Below are 18,325 nucleotides of genomic sequence, written 5' to 3' on the forward strand. Positions count from 1 at the left end.
ACAAAGATAGAGTGAAAAGAGTCATATTGCTTAATCTACTTCTATTGAGCACTGGAGCAGAATAATACACAGCATGCTGAGTCTTGCAGTAACTCTGATCTAAATATTCCTTCTTAATAGCCATTCATATCCTTTGAAATGGTGGCTAAAGCTTTGTGAGTAGACTTCTTTGTAACATTATGAAATTTATTTAAAGTTTTAATATTTCCTGGCCATTTCATACTTCTCTTTAAAAAGAAGCAGAAATAACTACTTACTGCTGAAACAATACAAAAAATCCTGTCTGGTAGAATCTGATGTTGGAAGCTGTAAAGAACATACAAACCTCTGAAGGTGCCTGAGTTGAGCTTATGTAATAGATGAGAAATAATCGCATTTTATCTTCTGGGGTTCCCGCTGCAGTAAAAAAAATAATAAAGAACTTCAATTATAACTATGCTGCTACATTAATTGCTCTTCAGTAACCACATATATGTACATGCAGATCTTTAGTTATGACCACAACTGTTATGACCATAACTGTTATATCTATAACCAGGGGCTTGTTCAATGTATAAAACTGGCAGAACAACATACAGAAACGTTATTACAAGTTTGGTTAGATGTACTATTCTTTCTGAAAGTTTTACACTTTTCCCTTTTGCTTGGAGTGAATATTATTCTTCAAATAACTTAATAAATAAGTTATGCAGTGGAATTATTACTTGTTTCACGTGGAGACTGCAAGCATTAGCTAGGAGTAGGTCCATGAAAAAGTAGACTAAAGAAAAATCATAAAAGTAAAAGCCACAGCACATTTGTTTACGTCTACAACTTGCTTACACAGCTCTATGGTTGACTGTACTGAAATACTTGAGATTCACAAAAGCACTTATATGAACTTTTGGTCAGGAAAAAAAAGCCTGAATTTCCAACTTCTCTTCAGAAAGGATTTCACCTCCTGAATCATATGTTGGAGAAAAACACTTCCCATTCTTAGGAAGCATTATTAATACGACAACCAAGATTTGCCTCTCCAACCAAAATGATGACGTGGCCATGACTTGAACTATAACCTACTACAGCAGATTTTGAACACCATCTTCCATTTTGTCTAGAAGAGAATCACTGTTAATAAAGACTATAATTTCAAATGAAGATTTCAGAAGTACAACTTCTCAAAACAAACATTTCAAATTAAAATTCATTAAAAAACCTGATATCTTTAGTGCAATATAAGAATGCACTTTCTTGTATTCATGGTTAAGAAAATAGACTTTTTTTTCTGTTTTGTTTTTGTTATTTTTCCTTTTTCTTTTTCTGTTTTGTTTGTTTGTTTTGGGTGTTTTTCTCCTGCTTTGGAATGTGGATCATGTTAGCAGGAGATCATCTAATCTTATCTGCAACATTTGTTTGTAAGTGAGCATATATTTAGTTTGGCAGAAGTTAAGAGTAAGTGCCGTTAAAACGAACATTTATGACTTGGTACAATCTTCTCTGGAAAGTAGGTTTTACTAACCTTTACCAAACACCAGTAAGTCAGAAGATCAAGAACTGAAGAAACTTTGTATTTATCTAAACCAAAAGCCAGCTTTCAAGATAGACATCCACCTGGAATTCACTTAAACATTCTAAATATACAGTGTAACTGACTTGGAAACTTGGATTCTAGCATGCCCCTTTATGGCTTGTTTCAGTACTTTGCTCATCACGAAGTTTCAGTTTCAACTGGATTAGGCTGGCATGTAATAGCATTTCCTCTCCAGGCCTGTCTACTGTGCCTATAATGCTCCTAGAAAGTTTGTGCTCACAGAAGTGGTCTCACTCACATATGAGTCTAAGTGATATTTTGTCTTACTAAATAATAATAATAACAATAACAACAATAATAATAATAATAAATGTGACTGCATTATGTATACTTTACTAAATTGTAGGAAAACCACTTTGCTTGGAAGAAGTACTTTACTCTTGACATACTACTGATGTAATCATAGTAAACAGCCTAAAGACTCAGGTCAGCTGCCTGTAAAATATTCACTACTTTTTTTCTAGGCTGTAGTCTGTGACAGCACAGACAGCCAAATGGCTAAACAGTCTGAAGAAACTTAACTTAGCAAATGTAGAACAGACCAATTGTATTTTCCACTCAAAAACCAGCAGGCAGCCTTTAGGGCTACTGATTAACTACTAGCAAAGAAAAGCTAGTAGCTCCCATTTTGTCACTCCATGATACAGTAATACCCACTGAACTGAGAGGCAACTAATAGCCCTGAGTGGCAGATTAGTCCATGAAACTGTTAAGTGATCACAACTCAGTACTTTTGTGAAGAGTTCTGCAGATATCATAGTCCACAAGACAAGTATCCCCACAGATAATGCAAACAAATAGTTCACTGCTAGAAGCACTGGAAGATGTGATATATTATTCCTTCAAAATGTTTTGAGTTGGTATTTCTCAGTGAATCACACAACAGGAGTCTGGACAGTTTTACAAGAAGCACGCCCAGGAATAATCACTGTGATTTAACTTAAATCCCTCTGTTATATGAACTTATCTTAAAACTAGGCAATGCATATAAAATGCTAACATACTACTTTGAAAACCTGAATTCTTTGCTTACGAACTAAAACTCGAGCTTGCAAATCTAATCTTTCTCTTGCATAAAACTCAGGAACCTTGCTAATGGGAATGTTGACATGATACATCATGCTTGGAAAACAATTTGCTTTATACTGCAATCTAAAAAGGCATAGAAAATGTGGATTCAGGTAAAAAGTAACTGATCCAGTAGGACATACAAACAAGCATAAAAAATTTCTGTTTTCATATCTAAGTTTATGCAAACGTAAAAGCTGAATCAAAATAGTACATGAGAAGTTAATTCTTAACATTGAAAAGGACTAGGTTTGTATTGCTGCTTAATAAAAGTACAGATTATACATTTTCTTATTAGCTTCATATTAAAAATTAATGTATGTACTGAATTACAGATTGATGTTTGACATTAAATTTTCTGAAAATTTTTTAGTTTCTAGACTTGATCCAATACAAGATCTGTAAATTTTTAGCTCAAGACTTCTACCAATCTTCTACTGCCTTTGATTATATAGCACAGACACTACTAAAAGACTTTTGCAAAAAGTCAGCAGGATGTATATGCTCTTTATATAAATATGCATCATTATACAAACTCCAAGCAGACATTAAGTCCAGTAGATTACACACATAAGCATGCAGTAACAAAACATTTTCTAAAGAGTATACTGGGAAAAGAGCAGGAACCTTGGGTGTCTAAGTACGTGGGGTTTGCCAATAAACTTTGCCAATATGCAGACAGGTCAGTGTTTATAATTTAAGTTTTACAATCTGGCTCTGCAGGTTATTTTGTTCCACCCAACTGGTGTCTGATCATACTGAAATCCATCAGAGGGTTATGACATACCTCAGGTTGTGAGAGACTGAAATGCGAGCTGATGCTATGATACTACAAAAAGCTGAGAACTCATTCGGACCTCAACCTTTCACAGAAAGACCCTTAATGACTCCTGCTAATCGAGAATCTGAGTAACCTCAGTGTACAATGCTCTGTTATGTATGAACCACATCTGAAACAGAAGCTGGGATGCATTGCTCAGACAATGAAAACAGGCAGGCCATAGCTGGGTCAATGCATGCAAAGTTTCAGCTGAGTCTCAGTGAACTGGCCAATTTACATCTAGCTTCCCTTTTCTCCACTTTCTCCCTTTTATCTTTTTCCTCACGCAAGCAAGAGCTACCTACATTGCAGCCCCTTGATCTAACCAAATTCTATGAAATGCCATTTTTCATTCTGTTTGTGAGGTATATATACATTACAAAACAAGCAGTAGGATTTTAAAGGATCAGTACTCTTCAGACAACAGAATTCCATGTTATACTAACAAATACTGGAAAAGCACAAAAATTAAAATATCTTGACCTTCAGAAACAAGGAGCTGGGAAAGGATTTTACTGGAGCTGCAAATGTTGCTAATATTTTGGATATTACTCAACTGAAATCCTAAACTCTCTAGACTGTTGCTGAATATCAATCAAAAGCTATTTTCTTTACAAGTCTTGCACAGGTTGCACATAAGCTCTCTACCAACCCTGAAGTCCAAGCAGGTACAGATTTATTGTGTATACAAAGTTCAGATTTAAAGTACTCACCATCTGGGTCAGAAATCATGTCCAGAAGAGATTTATCCAGAGTAGATTTGCTCATTATTTTTTCCTCATATTCAAAATACACATCCAGTTTTCGACTCTGTTTAGGAGTAAGTGTTAGGGTTAACATCTCAACACAAAGAATATTTATTTCCTCTTTAAAAGGGTATGTAGCAAGACTGTTTTTAAAATTTTATTTTTACACAAAGTATTAGTAAAAATAACTAATCCTTGCATTATAATATGCTTCTATTAACTCTTGGGATGTTGATGTATATGTAATTATCATACTAAAAGTGAAAATGCAAGTTAAGAAAGGGATGTCCAATGTGAATATTGAACCGGAATGAAAAAATAATGGTCAAGTGACTATTATGTCAGATTTATGTTGAACCTCCAGTCTCTCAGTCAAGGAGACAATTATTCAATGGAGATAAGTGGGGGAAATTCCTTTATACATGAAGGTATCACCCCAGAGAAAAGTTGGCAATTGACAACTTGGGTTGGTAATGAAACACTACCTCAGATCAAAGACTTAGAATAGTTCATTCACAACGAAGATAGATAGGTTTATTATTATCTTTCTAACACTGGAAAACAAGTCTGTCATTATACAATGACATATAGATGTTGAGAAAATCCTCTTTTACGGAGGATGGCACAGGGACTACACAAAATTACGGAGGCAAAAGCTTTGTGGAATATATCACATGGCCATGCATTGCAACACATCTGCACAAACAAGCTTTGCACTTCTTGATCGTGGATTTACAATCTAAAAGTAGAAAAATGCAATCCAAAACTTATTTTAAAAAGTGCCATTACAATGCAAATCATTATGTGTGTCTGAACATTAACATGTAGCATCAAAACAAACATTACAACTACTCAGCTTACAAAACCTTAATATCTGGTAACTAACTAAATCCTGGTGTTTGGACATATTCAGCTATGTACTGGCTCGAAAAGGAAACTGTCAGAATAGATCTCCATCTTAATGCTTTGGAAGTGTTTCAGCTCCACAGCATACCCATTGGGAGACTGAAATGATACTGCCAGAGTGAGGCAAGAGTCACCCGTGCGTTTCTTGGGTTAAGTGATTCAGGGAATTTTGCCTGATAATGCCGAAGCATGCAAAACTGCTATGGGACCTTCTACCCACCGCAGCAGTTGTAACAACAGCAACATAAAAACTTTAGAAGTCTGGTTTTCACATGTTTCTGAATTTATTTAGAATTATTCCTGAGATCACAAATAAGAAAACGGAATATCAAAAAAGTTATTTCCCCACCGTTGAAAAAAAAAGTACTTCTCTAACCTAAGGATATTAAGATATTTCACCTTCTGAGTACTGTAAAGACCTGGAGTAGATAAATAAAAGAATATTTTTACATTGAAAGCATTTGGCAATCAGCTTATGATGCAGGTGATACAACACTTCCATTTCGCAGTCAGCATTTACTGAACTCCTTGACGAGCAATTACTTGCAAAACAGCAACTTAATTTAAACCTTTTGTGGAAGCTTGTAATTACAGTTTATAAAGTAAATTACCTTGAAGAGTGCTCAAAAAACGACCCTTTGCTACTTTAGGGGCAGAAGAATGTCTTCTGTTGATTGTCATAGTGACTGTAACTACATAGAAGGTGCTTGAAGTGAAAAAAAAAAGAGAGATAGAGCTTCTTCTAAGCTACATTTACCTTGAGCTTATGTTAGAAGAGTAGTTAGCCAAAGTTAATGTGATTATCAGTGGTTACGTTACACTAGTTTAAAGTCTGAATAGAACTGAACTACCAGCCTTTTTCCAAGTCCTAAATTCAGATGTAATTTGTTATCTGGCACATCAGACGTTCTGAGACTTCAATTCTACAGCATCTTGGAGACTATCTGCATTATAGTTTCCCATAATCTCTCTAGAGACATAAAACAATTGCAAAGAAACTACTACAATTTTTCTAGTCTTTCCATTACATTCAGTTACTTTTTGTGTTTTAACTACATTTGTATCTCCTTACATGAAGCTAAATTTAATGGTTTTAAGTTTAAATTATTTTTCCCAGACAAAAGGTATCCAATAAACAAGAGATTGTCTTGAAATGTGGAAACTTAATCTTATTAAGATAAATATATTATTGTTGAATTTGGCCATGCCTATATTATCTTAGCTGGTGATCTGTTTAAGACAAATTTATTTAGATGGCATGTAAAAATGTACAACATAAAAAGATTCACTACTTCTCTGTATTTGTTTACAGATCAACTTTTAAAGAAAATTATGTAATTCAAACATTAATTACTTTGAATTGTAAGAACAGATTCACAATTATGAACTTACTTGGAGCACAAGCTAGGTAAAATTCTTCTCAGTCACGTGCAACTTCATGACTGTTTGACTAAGACTGCTGAACAAAACAGATTAACAGCAGCAAAGAAAATTCACTGGTTGCATATATGTGCAATATATAGTATACTTTGAGCCTAAACTGAAACCTTAATGATACATATACACTCACTCTCTTAAAAAATTTTGCACAATTAGTTTTGAAACGTGAACTTAACACTCTTTGGGGAAAAAACCCCAAACAAACGGAAAATCCTAAAACTTCAGGTCCACATTTTTTTTCTATCCAATTCCTATTCTTTTTTCCATCCACAATAGGGACATCAGAGATAAGCAGCATTATACAATTTTTGAGACTCTTTTTGACGCGATGAACTAGAGACGGATCATTATGATATGTCTAATCAGCTGCTTCTTCACTAGATAACTAATGAAAGTTACTAGCAAAGGTGCTAATTAGGGCAGTATTTTTTTATACTGGTTTTTAGGAATTAGATGGACACCTAATCAAATTTTATATGGATTACTGAATAGCCTTGAACACTACTAGTTACCTTTTGATAGATATCCCAGACATGCCACACCAATCAGACAGTTACTTCTTGAAGAGCCAACTTGTCTAGGAAGTACTGGTAAGATGCAGATGTCTCATTTAATTTAAGTAAATGCAATTTTGCTCACTCAATGGCAAACTCACAGACATGCCAAGAGGAAAAGCTGGGGATTAGGAGCTAAACAACCCTGCAGATTCAATAAAAAAACACAGCAAAGGAGAGGTTTTTATGGGTGCCAAAGTGGCAAGCAAGGTGAAGAAAATCAATAATAATAAAAAATAATAAAATAAGGATGCATTTACATTTACAGTTATTCCTTTTCTGCCTCCTGCTCTTGATTTCTTACTATGACATCTTTTCCATACCAATCTCATTCAAGAGACCTTTCTGGCTGCCATTTCAGGGACAGGATCTGTATTGCAGTTAAACTGCCACACTTTACCTTGCTTTTTTTAAAATATATTTGTGAAAGCTTTCAACTTCCCATCTTTAGAAACAGGTTGTTTGTAAGCCAAAACTTATTTTAGGGAAAATTACTGAAGCACATGGGAAAGTCTACTTGAGTGCTGTACTCGAAAATGAACATAAAATTCCTTCTCTTTTAAGCAAAGAAGTGGAAGTAGGACCCATTGAAATATCTTAGAGGGTCATTTTTGTAAGGACTTGTTGGAAGCTCTCCTGTCCTTTTTACAGTACAAAAGTTCTTAACTTTAGGGACAAAGAGAGAGAACATGCAGAAGAAGAGAGAAGAAATTAAGAATCTACTTGAGGAATTTCTCAAAGATGCTGACTGAAAACCACCAGAAATAACTGCCTCCAGAACGAGTGAGGCTGGTCAGGTAATTATAGTGTGCTCCTATCAAGAGGAAGAGAAACTCTGGAAGAAGGCTGGAAGTGGCAGTCATAGCCAATTCCCTTTCACTGAACTGCACAGAATGATGATGGAAAGGTCACCATAACTGAACTCAGAAAAAGCTGTTTTTACTGGAAGGTTACTGAATGACAGAAAACCAGCATGGACCACTGCAACATATATATTTCACAAACATGTATTGTTTCTCTTCACTGAACAGTGAACAATGTTCACTTTATTGAACAACATTAGAGAATGAATGCAGCCCACAGATGACTGTGGGAGTGAGAACGTACTGGGTCTGGCTGAGATGGCGTTCATTTCCCCACAGCAGCTGTCAGAGGGCTGTGCTTCACATTGGTAGCTAGAAGGGTGTTGATAACAATTGATAACACATCAGTGTTTTGACTACTGCAGAGCAGTGCTGGCAAAAGCATCAGCACTCTCTCTCAATATTCCTTCCTCCTCCCATTGATGACAAGATCCTGGGAGGGGACACAAGTAGGCCAGCTGATCCAAACTAATCAAAGGGATATTCCATACCATATGATGTCAGCTCAGATATAAAGGCTAAGGAAAGGAGGGCGAAGGAGGCCATTCGTCATTTACAATATTTGCCTGCGGAGCAAATGCAAGTGCTGAAGCACTGCTTCTGGGGAAGTGGCCGGACACTGCTGCTGATAGGAAGTAGAGAATAAACCTTGTTACTTTCCTCTTCGCTTGTGTGCATGCAAACTTTCACTTTTACTTTATTAAGCTGCCTTATCTCAACCCACAGGTTTCCCACCATGTCCAGCTGGGAAGGGAAGTGATAGAGCAGCTTGGTGGGCACATGGTATCCAGCCAAGGTCAACCCACTACACATGGTATAAGACAAAAATGTAACCTTATTTAAAATAGAGTAGTTAAAATAGTGGAATTCCTTTATAAAATAAAAATTTGAAAATCTGAAAGGCTACTGTCAATCCCAATAATGGAGTCACTCAAATATCAGGCCTTGAGATCAAGCAAAAGCAGAGATACATAAAAAAAATTATGCAGGAATTAAAAAAAAAACCTAAACCAAACAAATGTAATTTATGACAGATAATTCACTTAAAATCTGTCATAATTCTAGCAAGAGGTTACCTAATCTATCCCCTCTCTAACTAATCATTTTAGAAAAATGTACATGTACACCTTTTTATATGTCATGATTAAACATACATCAGTAATCCTAGTATTCAAATTACAATGACATGCAAAGATAAGCATTACTTGAAACTCTAAAGTAGCTAGGTATTCATAATTCTAGCCCTAAATCTGTTTTCTGTTGGGTCCAGTCCTTCAGTCACCAGCTTCAGTAGAGAAAAAAATCCATCAGTGCAAAACAAGGATGCATTTATTCTAAGCACTGACAACAAATATTTGATGGTTCACTTAGTGAAAAAGTGATGCATACTTTCCATTATTTCACTAAACACTTAAGCCAGAAAACTGCCAGGACCCCTAAGTATGTCATTAATTTCTGGTTTCCTCTTGTTGTGTCTTAGAAAACAATCCAACAGAATGTAGAAAGCAGCTGTAAACTAAACATTAAAATATGACCACAAGAAAAATTAAATTCACTTAGTGTATCTAAAGCAAGTCTCGTAGTACTCTTTGCATTCATCCTCATATATGTAGTGAAATAAAATGCTCAAATCATTAATATAGCAAAAAAACACAATGGACAATGCATATAGTCTATTTTAAGGTACGAATGCACTCCCAGATTATTTTAAAAGAGAAACTATACTAACCTGAAGAAGAGTATGGTGCCTCGCTAGTTCCTCATGACTTCAGCACTTGCAAAAAAAATTCTCTCTTATCCTAATCTGGTTTAATTATTTAACTGTACATAAAACCTATTAAGCATAGCCTCAAGGTGCCACGAGAATTTCTTTTAAAAGTACTGGCTGAGACAATGCCCTTTTTGACAGTATTTTAGAGCAATCCATTAGGTAGCATAACATCCTGCATATTAAAATTTCACACCTCAAGACAGAAAGTTACTTTTTCTAACACCAAAGGGTTAAAAAACAGGAGAAAATGGTCAGGAGAAAGCAGTTGGAATACACTTGACATTCATTCGGTGAAAAGGCTTTAGTGTAGGCAAATTGCAACAGAAAAAACATGTGCTTCTGCATTACTTTAAGACAGTTTCCTAAATATCTGGAGATGAACTGATGCTTTCTAAATCAAAAGAAAAGATGATAGAGATGCACATATCATCAGTGTATTGAAGAAACTGCGTGGCCATTTGTCTCATAATCTTCTTCGACAGCTATACAAAAACAAGGTAAGAAGCCTGAGCACTTGCAGTTCCAGAATTAAGAATCATGGAGAAATGGATGACTAATCCTACAGAACTCCCTAATAGCAGGCTCCCTGTCAGAGCAGCGAGCCAAAGGGCTAGTTGAGTGCTGTAGTAATCTGTAGGAGGATTTCCTCCACCTCTAGTTAACTAAAAGTGTGTTGCTATCACCTAATGGGGGATGAACAAGTGCATCTGACTTCAGTCCGTTGCCAACAGGACACTGGTGATCAAAACTGATGTTACTGCCATCCTACATCTTGCTCTGAAACATGGTTTCCTTCCAACAAATAATATATAAAACACTACTGGTGTAGGCCTGCAGTATCTTCTTAGAAAAGTGAGTTTACATCAAGGCAGCAAAATACTGACATTGTTGACTTCTACTTTGTCAAGGGTATTGATGTACTGCTTTAAAATATTCAGATATGAAAATTTACAAGCCTAATACTGCAAAAGCACATAAACTGGCCCCATAGTAATAAGCTAAACAGAGAGACACACTAATATCTCTTCCCCGACTTTAAAAATACCTAAAATTAATTTATTCTTTAAGTTTCAGAATGAATCCTTTGCATATATTGTACTTTAAAAAATTCAGTAGCAGTAATAACTGAGGACAGATCTTATGCCCTTTACAAATGTTAAAGCTAGCTTAAAAACACATTGCCTTCCATGAATTATAAACAGCTTGGGGTAAAATTTTCTAATTATTGATTTTCAGTGAAACTTGGTACTTGAACTACTTTCCAAAACCAGAATTTCAGCGTTTCTGAAAGCCTCATCTATAATTTCTGTTCTCATACTGTGAAAACAGATCCATTTTCCAAGTTATCCTGGCAGTAACCATGTTCTTCACTTGATACTAAACACTCTGTGAGGTCTCTGACACAAGACCAGCATAGTTAAACAGAAAAGAGAACAAGTATCCTTCTGAAGTGCTTAAATTATGCACAAGACGTCTAACACAGACCCTGCTGGAAAGACCACTTAAGTAACTTGTGTCATAATTGCCACACCTCTGGGTATTATTTTTGTTGGTGAGGAGTCAACAGTGCCCTTCTGATAAACAGATACAGAGCAGAAAATTGCTTAGACTGAAGTCATGACTTGCCATGACACATCTCTAAAATAAACAGAACACTTCCATCAAAAACTTATTTTAGAAAGATTTCAACCCACAACAGCAGTTGTGGCCACCATTAAAAAAAGACTGAGAGGATACTAGTAAATTCTGATAAGAAAAGAATTGGTATGCATTTTCCATGCAGAGGTATTCAAAATTCATTCTCTGTCACCCTTCAACTGTAAGTAATGTTACAAAGGAATTTCTGAAAAGGTAGCACAATTGAAAAGACTCACTTTCTTATCTTCACCAGCTCAAATATATTGCTCCAGTTAAGGAGCAGTACTAATAGAAAACTGAAATTGGAGAGCAACCATACCTTTATGTGCTCCAAAACAGCTGTTGCAACATTTGTATGAAGATCAATGAGCCTCTTTTTTTCCAGAAGTTCTGGAAGAGAGCTGAAGAGATTAAATACAAACTAACCTGCCCATTTGCACTATTAGTTGAATTGTATATTGTATACAGTAGGTACAAAAAGAATTACAGAATCATAGAACTTCCTGGGTTGGAAGGAATCTCTAAAGACTATTAAAATCTAAAATTATAGAATAGGATTGGAACTAAGAAATTACAAAGTACAGAGGTAATGATTCTCATAACCATAACAGAATAACATAAAGATATAAGTCACACGTAATGTAGTAAACTAGGTTTTTGACCTTGACTAGCAAAAAATATAGATAAAGGGTAATTCAATATTTCCACTGAAAGCTTGTGACCAACAACAGATACATGCCCTGCTAACCTAAACAAATAATCTACTACATTTAGCTCATTTCTGGTACATATAGAAGTGTCAGTATCCGCTAAATAATAATACCTGTAAAAAAATCAAACTTTTTAAAATAATTATAAAATTATATTAAATAATAACATCTGTCAAATAAATACAGAATCTCTAGATGTCCTGGAATTTGTCACAGGTGCTTCTGCATAGAACATAATTCTCTATGCAGGATTTGTGATTGAAATATTTTCTTTTGCAAAATGGGAAACAGAATGGTTAAATTTACTTTGTAGAAAAATTGTTACTTAAGGTGTTATGATCTACATGATTTCCACTGCTGGCACTTGGTAACACATTTATAAAAGACTGCTTGGGATCTACACATTTTCACATCCAAAAGCACCCTGGATACTCAGTGTCTTACTCAGTTTATAGGAAGCATGGAAATACGTGCTTGCTTTTTGGAAACTGTCTGATCCATCACACATCCCTTGTAATTCCAATCAAATCCTAACTAGGCATAGCATATAAAAGAACTTTTGAAACTCACTAAGAGACAACTAACTAATGCAGGCACACTGGATTTCACAGTACACCGGGCACATCACCCCATCTATCCTCATAATAATTACTGTTTCTTCTTCCTTCTGACTGGGTCTTAGTGAAAGGTAGCAAACTAAACATCTCCCTTCTCCAAGGCATCAGTGGAACGAAAAACAAATTTACAATGAGAAACAAGTCTAAATCTCAGACTTACACTGTCATGGTGGCTAGGTCTCCAAAAGCAGGAGAGTAAATTTCTCATGCAGAGTTGTTAATAACTATAATCTTGTAAACAGATGTTATAGTAACTACATGAATCAAAATGTAATTAATTACACACTGTGTAAAGCAAGAAGATACTTCAAGAACTGGATTTCACTAACAATTTTCTTAATGAAAGAATGCAGAGCCATGTGTGGATGGTTCATACATATTGGGGAAGTTACATGTGCAAACACTTATCTTGCATTTAACTTTATCAGAACTATAAAACATTTAAACTACACTGTTGAGCTGAATAGCCTACATTTAAAGCTATTTATTTCAAAAAATATTAAAAGTGCAATGACAGAAAAAATCAGAAATAGTTCCCAGTTAATTAAACAATAATGCATTATTGATCACTTACCTGACAGCTGAAGTTAGCTTAGCTGTATTATCTGAAAGCATACTTATTGCTCCTTCATCCTCCCCTTCTATACCCTGGGTTTTGAGGAAGGGTTTGGAAAGAGGAATAAAACCAGTCATAATAAGGACAAATATCACACATGCATACAGAGTCAATACATTTAGAATCTATTTTCGCACAACGGGATTAATGTCTGGATAGTGTTTTTCAGTTAGTATGGAAATTATATAACTGCAACGCCATTAAACACAAGAAATTGAGCCTTCTCATGAAATATGGTACTTCTAGTCCTACTTTTAAGATTGTATTATGCCTAAAATTCAGCATGCACTGACAATTTTTGTGTGTGGGATGACAGGGTGTGCTAAGCATCTATAAAAGTCCTATAATGCTTTACATAGAGCACATACAGGTGATAAACTTACCATGATACTTTTAAGTCTTTTGACTTCATCTTCTTGGGCTCTGTAAGATTCCAGTTCTTGCTGAACAGACTCGGCTACCTCTGGAAAAGGACTAATGCAATACTCTGCATTAGGCTCAGTTAAATAAAATTGAAACACTAGAACCAGACCAAACCTTTTTGGAAATAACAAAACAGAAATCATGCACCAGTATCAAATCAGTGAAAATGACATCTCACTGTAGGTTTACTTAAACTTTCTAAGATAAATTCAGTTTTCGATAATTTTATGTAATTTTTGAGCTCTGTAACAAAAAGCTCATAAACAATTAACATGGGCAACGAATATTGACAATGATGTGGTTGGTTGACCCTGGTTCGAGCAGGTTGGGTCAAGCCACTCCTCTCAGCAGGACTGGGTGGGCAGAAAATAAGATGGAAAAAACCCCAAACTCATGGGTTGAGATATAGACAGTAGAAAAAATCAAAGATTGTGTGTGAAAGCAAAGGAAAACAGAAGATTTGGTTCTCTACTTTCCACTAGCAGCGATGTCTGGCCACTTCCCAGGAAGAAAGGCTTCAGCAGACAGAATGGTTGCTCCAGAAGACAAATGTTGTAAAAAAAAAAATCGAATGCCCTGCCCTTCCTCCTCCTTTCTCTTCGCTTTTATTGCTGAACAGACATCATATGTTACAGAATATCTCTTTGGTCAGTTTGGGGCAGCTTTCCTGACTACGTCCCCTCCCAAAATCTTGCCTATCCCCAGACTACTGGTGAGGGGTGATGTTGAAGAGACAGCCTTGATGCTGTGCCAGCACTGCTCAGCAGTAGCCAAAACACTGGTGTGTTACCAACACCTTTCTAGCTACCAATGCAAAACACAGCACTGTAAGGGCTGCTGTGCAGAAAATGAACTCCATCTCAGCCAGACCCAACACACCTTAAAAAACCCCTCTAAACTTATAAAATATTTTCAAATAAGCTTAAAAATAGAACTATCATAATATGAAGAATACTTAGAATTTATTTTGACTAAATTATTATAAACTGCGTACCTACACAGCTTACCTGCCCTTATGCTTTTGCCAGAATTTATCAGATGCAGTTAAATCATAGGACTTCTTATTTTTTTTCTTAGGTCTAGCACCTGCTGGAGAACTTTCCATTCCTATCGATTCTTCCAAGTTAACTCTATTCAAATGGAAATCCTAAAAGAAAGAGGAATCTTATGTAAATATTTGACAGTTTTTACTTATTTATTCAGTCTTTCATACTCAACCAGTATCTTCTAGAATATTTTCTAAAAAAATATTAACACAGCTATTTATTAGAACTTCACAAGAGGGTAGAAAACAGTTTACTAGCTAACTAGATAATAACAACAGCAATATAAGAACTCCAAAAGTATTCACAGTTACTTAAAAATACACCCAACAAGCAACAAATATTAAGCAAAGACATTTGATTGTCTCATATGTGAGCAATCTCCTGACACTGAACTTCAGTTTTCTGCACAGAAAACATGTTATTTAGCAAAAACTGTGCTCTAATAACCATCCAAAATTAAAGCATAAAGGTGCCCGTGTTGCAGACAAAAAGTGTTTCTAAGGCTGAAGTTCACTTACACAAGCATAACAAATGTATCAAAGCTGCCAAGAAGCTCAGGACAACAGCAACAGCATTATTTACTGTGAAGAGTACTTAGCTACACGGTCACAGCTCTTTCCCTAATTTTTTTTAAAAAAGTGAAATAGTGAATGTATGCTAAAGCAAAAGTTTGCAAAAAAGCTGCTGTTTCTCCATACAGTTTTTCTTCTTCCACAGATGCATGAACACAGAAATTTCAAAGGCGTCGTTTGCTTGGCAAACAATGATAAAGAGAATCAAATCTTCAGCTATACAGAATCTGTCATGAACCTTTTAGAACAGGTATTTTTTCAGAAATAAAACCCCACTTATTATGTTCATTAAAGTATACAGAAATAGATCACTGTAAGTGAAACTGTCAAATAAAATTTTAAAATTTTCCTAGTTGTCCCTTGGCAAGGACTTAAAATTAAATATTACAAATGATCCATGCCAGAATAGAAATAAAACTATCTAGAAGTAAAACTAGTAAAAGCAGCTACTCAAAGAAAACTCATGCAGTCAATGAGCACAAACCTCATCTTACAAGATGTGTTTCATGTTTTAGCAATAGAAAAGTATTTTTCAAGTACATATATTCAATAAAAACTGGAAGGGAAAAAATTTATTTGATTGCAAATTTAGCTGTAGTTTTTAATGAAGATCTATGTTTTGGCTCAATTTAACTCACCAGTGACCTGAGTTTTTAAGTTAGTTTTCACATTTACAAGGAATTTTCCCAAAATAATTCTTATTGATTAGTGTTCCTCCTCTCAACTCCCCATTTGGTCCTTATAAGGCTTTCTATCCATACCTCCCATTTTTCTGTACCCATTCCTGAAAGGTTTTTTTATTTAGAAATAGGAATCTCTTCTCATAAGCGTGTTTATGTGTAGAAACACCACGGTTATAAACTAAACAGATGCAACACTCAGCTTTGTGCCTGGGTTAGCATACAGTTCAACACTGCACAGAATTCCTGGTCTATTGTAACTGGGATCTTATATGAAAAACAATTTGTTTCAAAGTACAGCTCACATAATCAACATCTTAGTAACACTGCCACGGTTACAATTCATGGCCTCTTAAAAGGCTACTGCAGTTCTTTCACGAAATATTATGCTCAGTGCATGAAGAGCCTGGCAAGCTTGCCTTTAAGGTGAATAACTTGACTGGTTTTTAAATTAAACTTTTGCCCTTGCCATGGAATCATAGACAACTTGGTTAGAATTTCACTAAACAAATTCATAATCCTATCCACCCAGTTAAAAATAAGATGCAACATCTAACAAGTTGTTCCAGAGAAACTACTGAAGCCTGATGCAGTACAGACAAATATCCAACAATCCTCAAATCATTCTTCTAGTGTTATTCCGATACCCCAGCATATTTGCAGTACTAGTCGTCCTCAGTTTCCAGTATATGATCACTCTGCACCTTGATGCACTGAAGTCCTATCCCAACACATGCTTGAGGCCACCCAACCTTCTCCACATGGCAGATGAGCTGGAGTCAAATAGATGGAGCTTCACATGGTTTTACTACTGAGTAAGTGAGCATTTGCTGATTAAATGATTAGCAGGTGACAAACTGAAATTAGCACAGACCTTGTGCAATAGCATTTACACCTGCAGAAATTGTAATTCGGGTTTCAATACCCTACTCTTTACTATTTTTAAAAGAAACCTGCAGAAATTCAGCACTTCTACTGACAAGTCTCTAGCCAGTTATTGGAGAAAACTCAGTGCAAACTGTTCTTTTCACATATGCCTTCCCTAAAGAAACTAGGCCAAAAATTCGCTATCTGTAAAAAGCACCCTTTAAGTTAAGAGAAAGGCACTTGTCAGAAGGAATTAATCACATAAAACAGAATTTACAAATGTCCTAAAACATCCCATTAGTGCTGAAATATTTTCATTGTAGCAATGCAAGTTTCTGGACAGCACTCTATGTATGACAATACAGTTCTGTGGGATGATCAGGGAACCAAACACCTTTCACATAACAAGTTCACAATCAATCCTGTATACAAACACATATGTGCACGTGCATATTTCATGTATTTCTCTAACAGTCTCAAAAATAAACTCCAAATACTTCTCAAAGCAGATATTGAAATGATTTTCATGAGAAACTCTCAGTATAAAAGAGCTTCCAGATACTAATTATTCTTATTATTTTTTATTTACTCCATACCTACACACAAAATGCATAAATCTTAGGTAAGCAGTATTAGTTTTCATTCAAGTACATTTCTACTACTGGTATTACAAAATAAACTTGAGGAAATAAAGGCAGTTTAAGGCTCTAAGAATTTCAAAAAAATTATTTTAAAAATCTGTTTAAGATTCCTCCAGTAGGGTTATATACCCCTTGACATCTCTGTATTGAACACTTACACCACCTTGTGGAGAAAAACAGGAAAATATGTTTTTAGAAATTCAAACTAAAACCAAAATTGGTTAAAAAATACATTAAAAGCATTTATTTTTTCAAAACTGAATTGCACTTAATGGAGTTTGGATATTACAGCACATAAAGATTATGAACTACTGAAGAAAAGGCCAGGATTGCTGAATTATCTATCTTTTGAAGACATCAAGATTTCAACTTTTTAAGTATTTTAGAAATTATTGCTAAGTAAACCTTTTAGAGAAAATCTTCCAAGTGTTTTTTACTAAAATAACTTCCAAATAAAACACATAAAACAGATTTGGATCAAGAGAGAATGTGGTATTAAGAACAAACTGAGTGAAAAAATAGTTTTGGTAAAAAAAATCAGATTTATCCTTACCAGAACATCATGCACTAAAGCTTGGTATGTCCAAGTATGATGTAGAGGAGTTGCTAAATCTATGTTTCTGTCAACAAGGACTAATAGGGGCCTTTGGAAGCTGAAAAGATGAGACTGTGTTAGTACTTCTTCAAACATGATTAAAACACCCCTGTAACATCCTGAGTGATATCAGCCACCTTCTACATCATATTTCAAATTAAAAGCAGAATTGCCTACTGCTG

The 18,325-nt window shown here is 35.2% G+C and overlaps 1 protein-coding gene across 3 annotated transcripts in view; it reads right to left on the reverse strand.

The window, feature by feature from the left end:
• SCFD1 (sec1 family domain containing 1) overlaps positions 1 to 18,325 on the reverse strand; it is a 52,553-nt gene that overhangs the window by 17,925 nt on the left and 16,303 nt on the right. For 2 of the 3 annotated variants that reach the window (XM_027638098.1, XM_027638100.1), the window contains exons 10-16: positions 18,102 to 18,201; positions 14,750 to 14,889; positions 13,703 to 13,793; positions 13,278 to 13,351; positions 11,696 to 11,777; positions 4,172 to 4,268; positions 326 to 396 (exon numbers count right to left, since the gene is read on the reverse strand). In XM_027638098.1, coding sequence (XP_027493899.1) covers positions 326 to 396; positions 4,172 to 4,268; positions 11,696 to 11,777; positions 13,278 to 13,351; positions 13,703 to 13,793; positions 14,750 to 14,889; positions 18,102 to 18,201 — 655 coding nt within the window. The remainder of the gene's footprint in view (positions 1 to 325; positions 397 to 4,171; positions 4,269 to 11,695; positions 11,778 to 13,277; positions 13,352 to 13,702; positions 13,794 to 14,749; positions 14,890 to 18,101; positions 18,202 to 18,325) is intronic. The other variant, XM_027638099.1, reaches the window with a different exon arrangement.

The sequence above is a fragment of the Corapipo altera genome, unplaced genomic scaffold, assembly GCF_003945725.1.
Source record: "Corapipo altera isolate COAL_440 unplaced genomic scaffold, ASM394572v1 23, whole genome shotgun sequence".
Classification (NCBI taxonomy): domain Eukaryota; kingdom Metazoa; phylum Chordata; class Aves; order Passeriformes; family Pipridae; genus Corapipo; species Corapipo altera.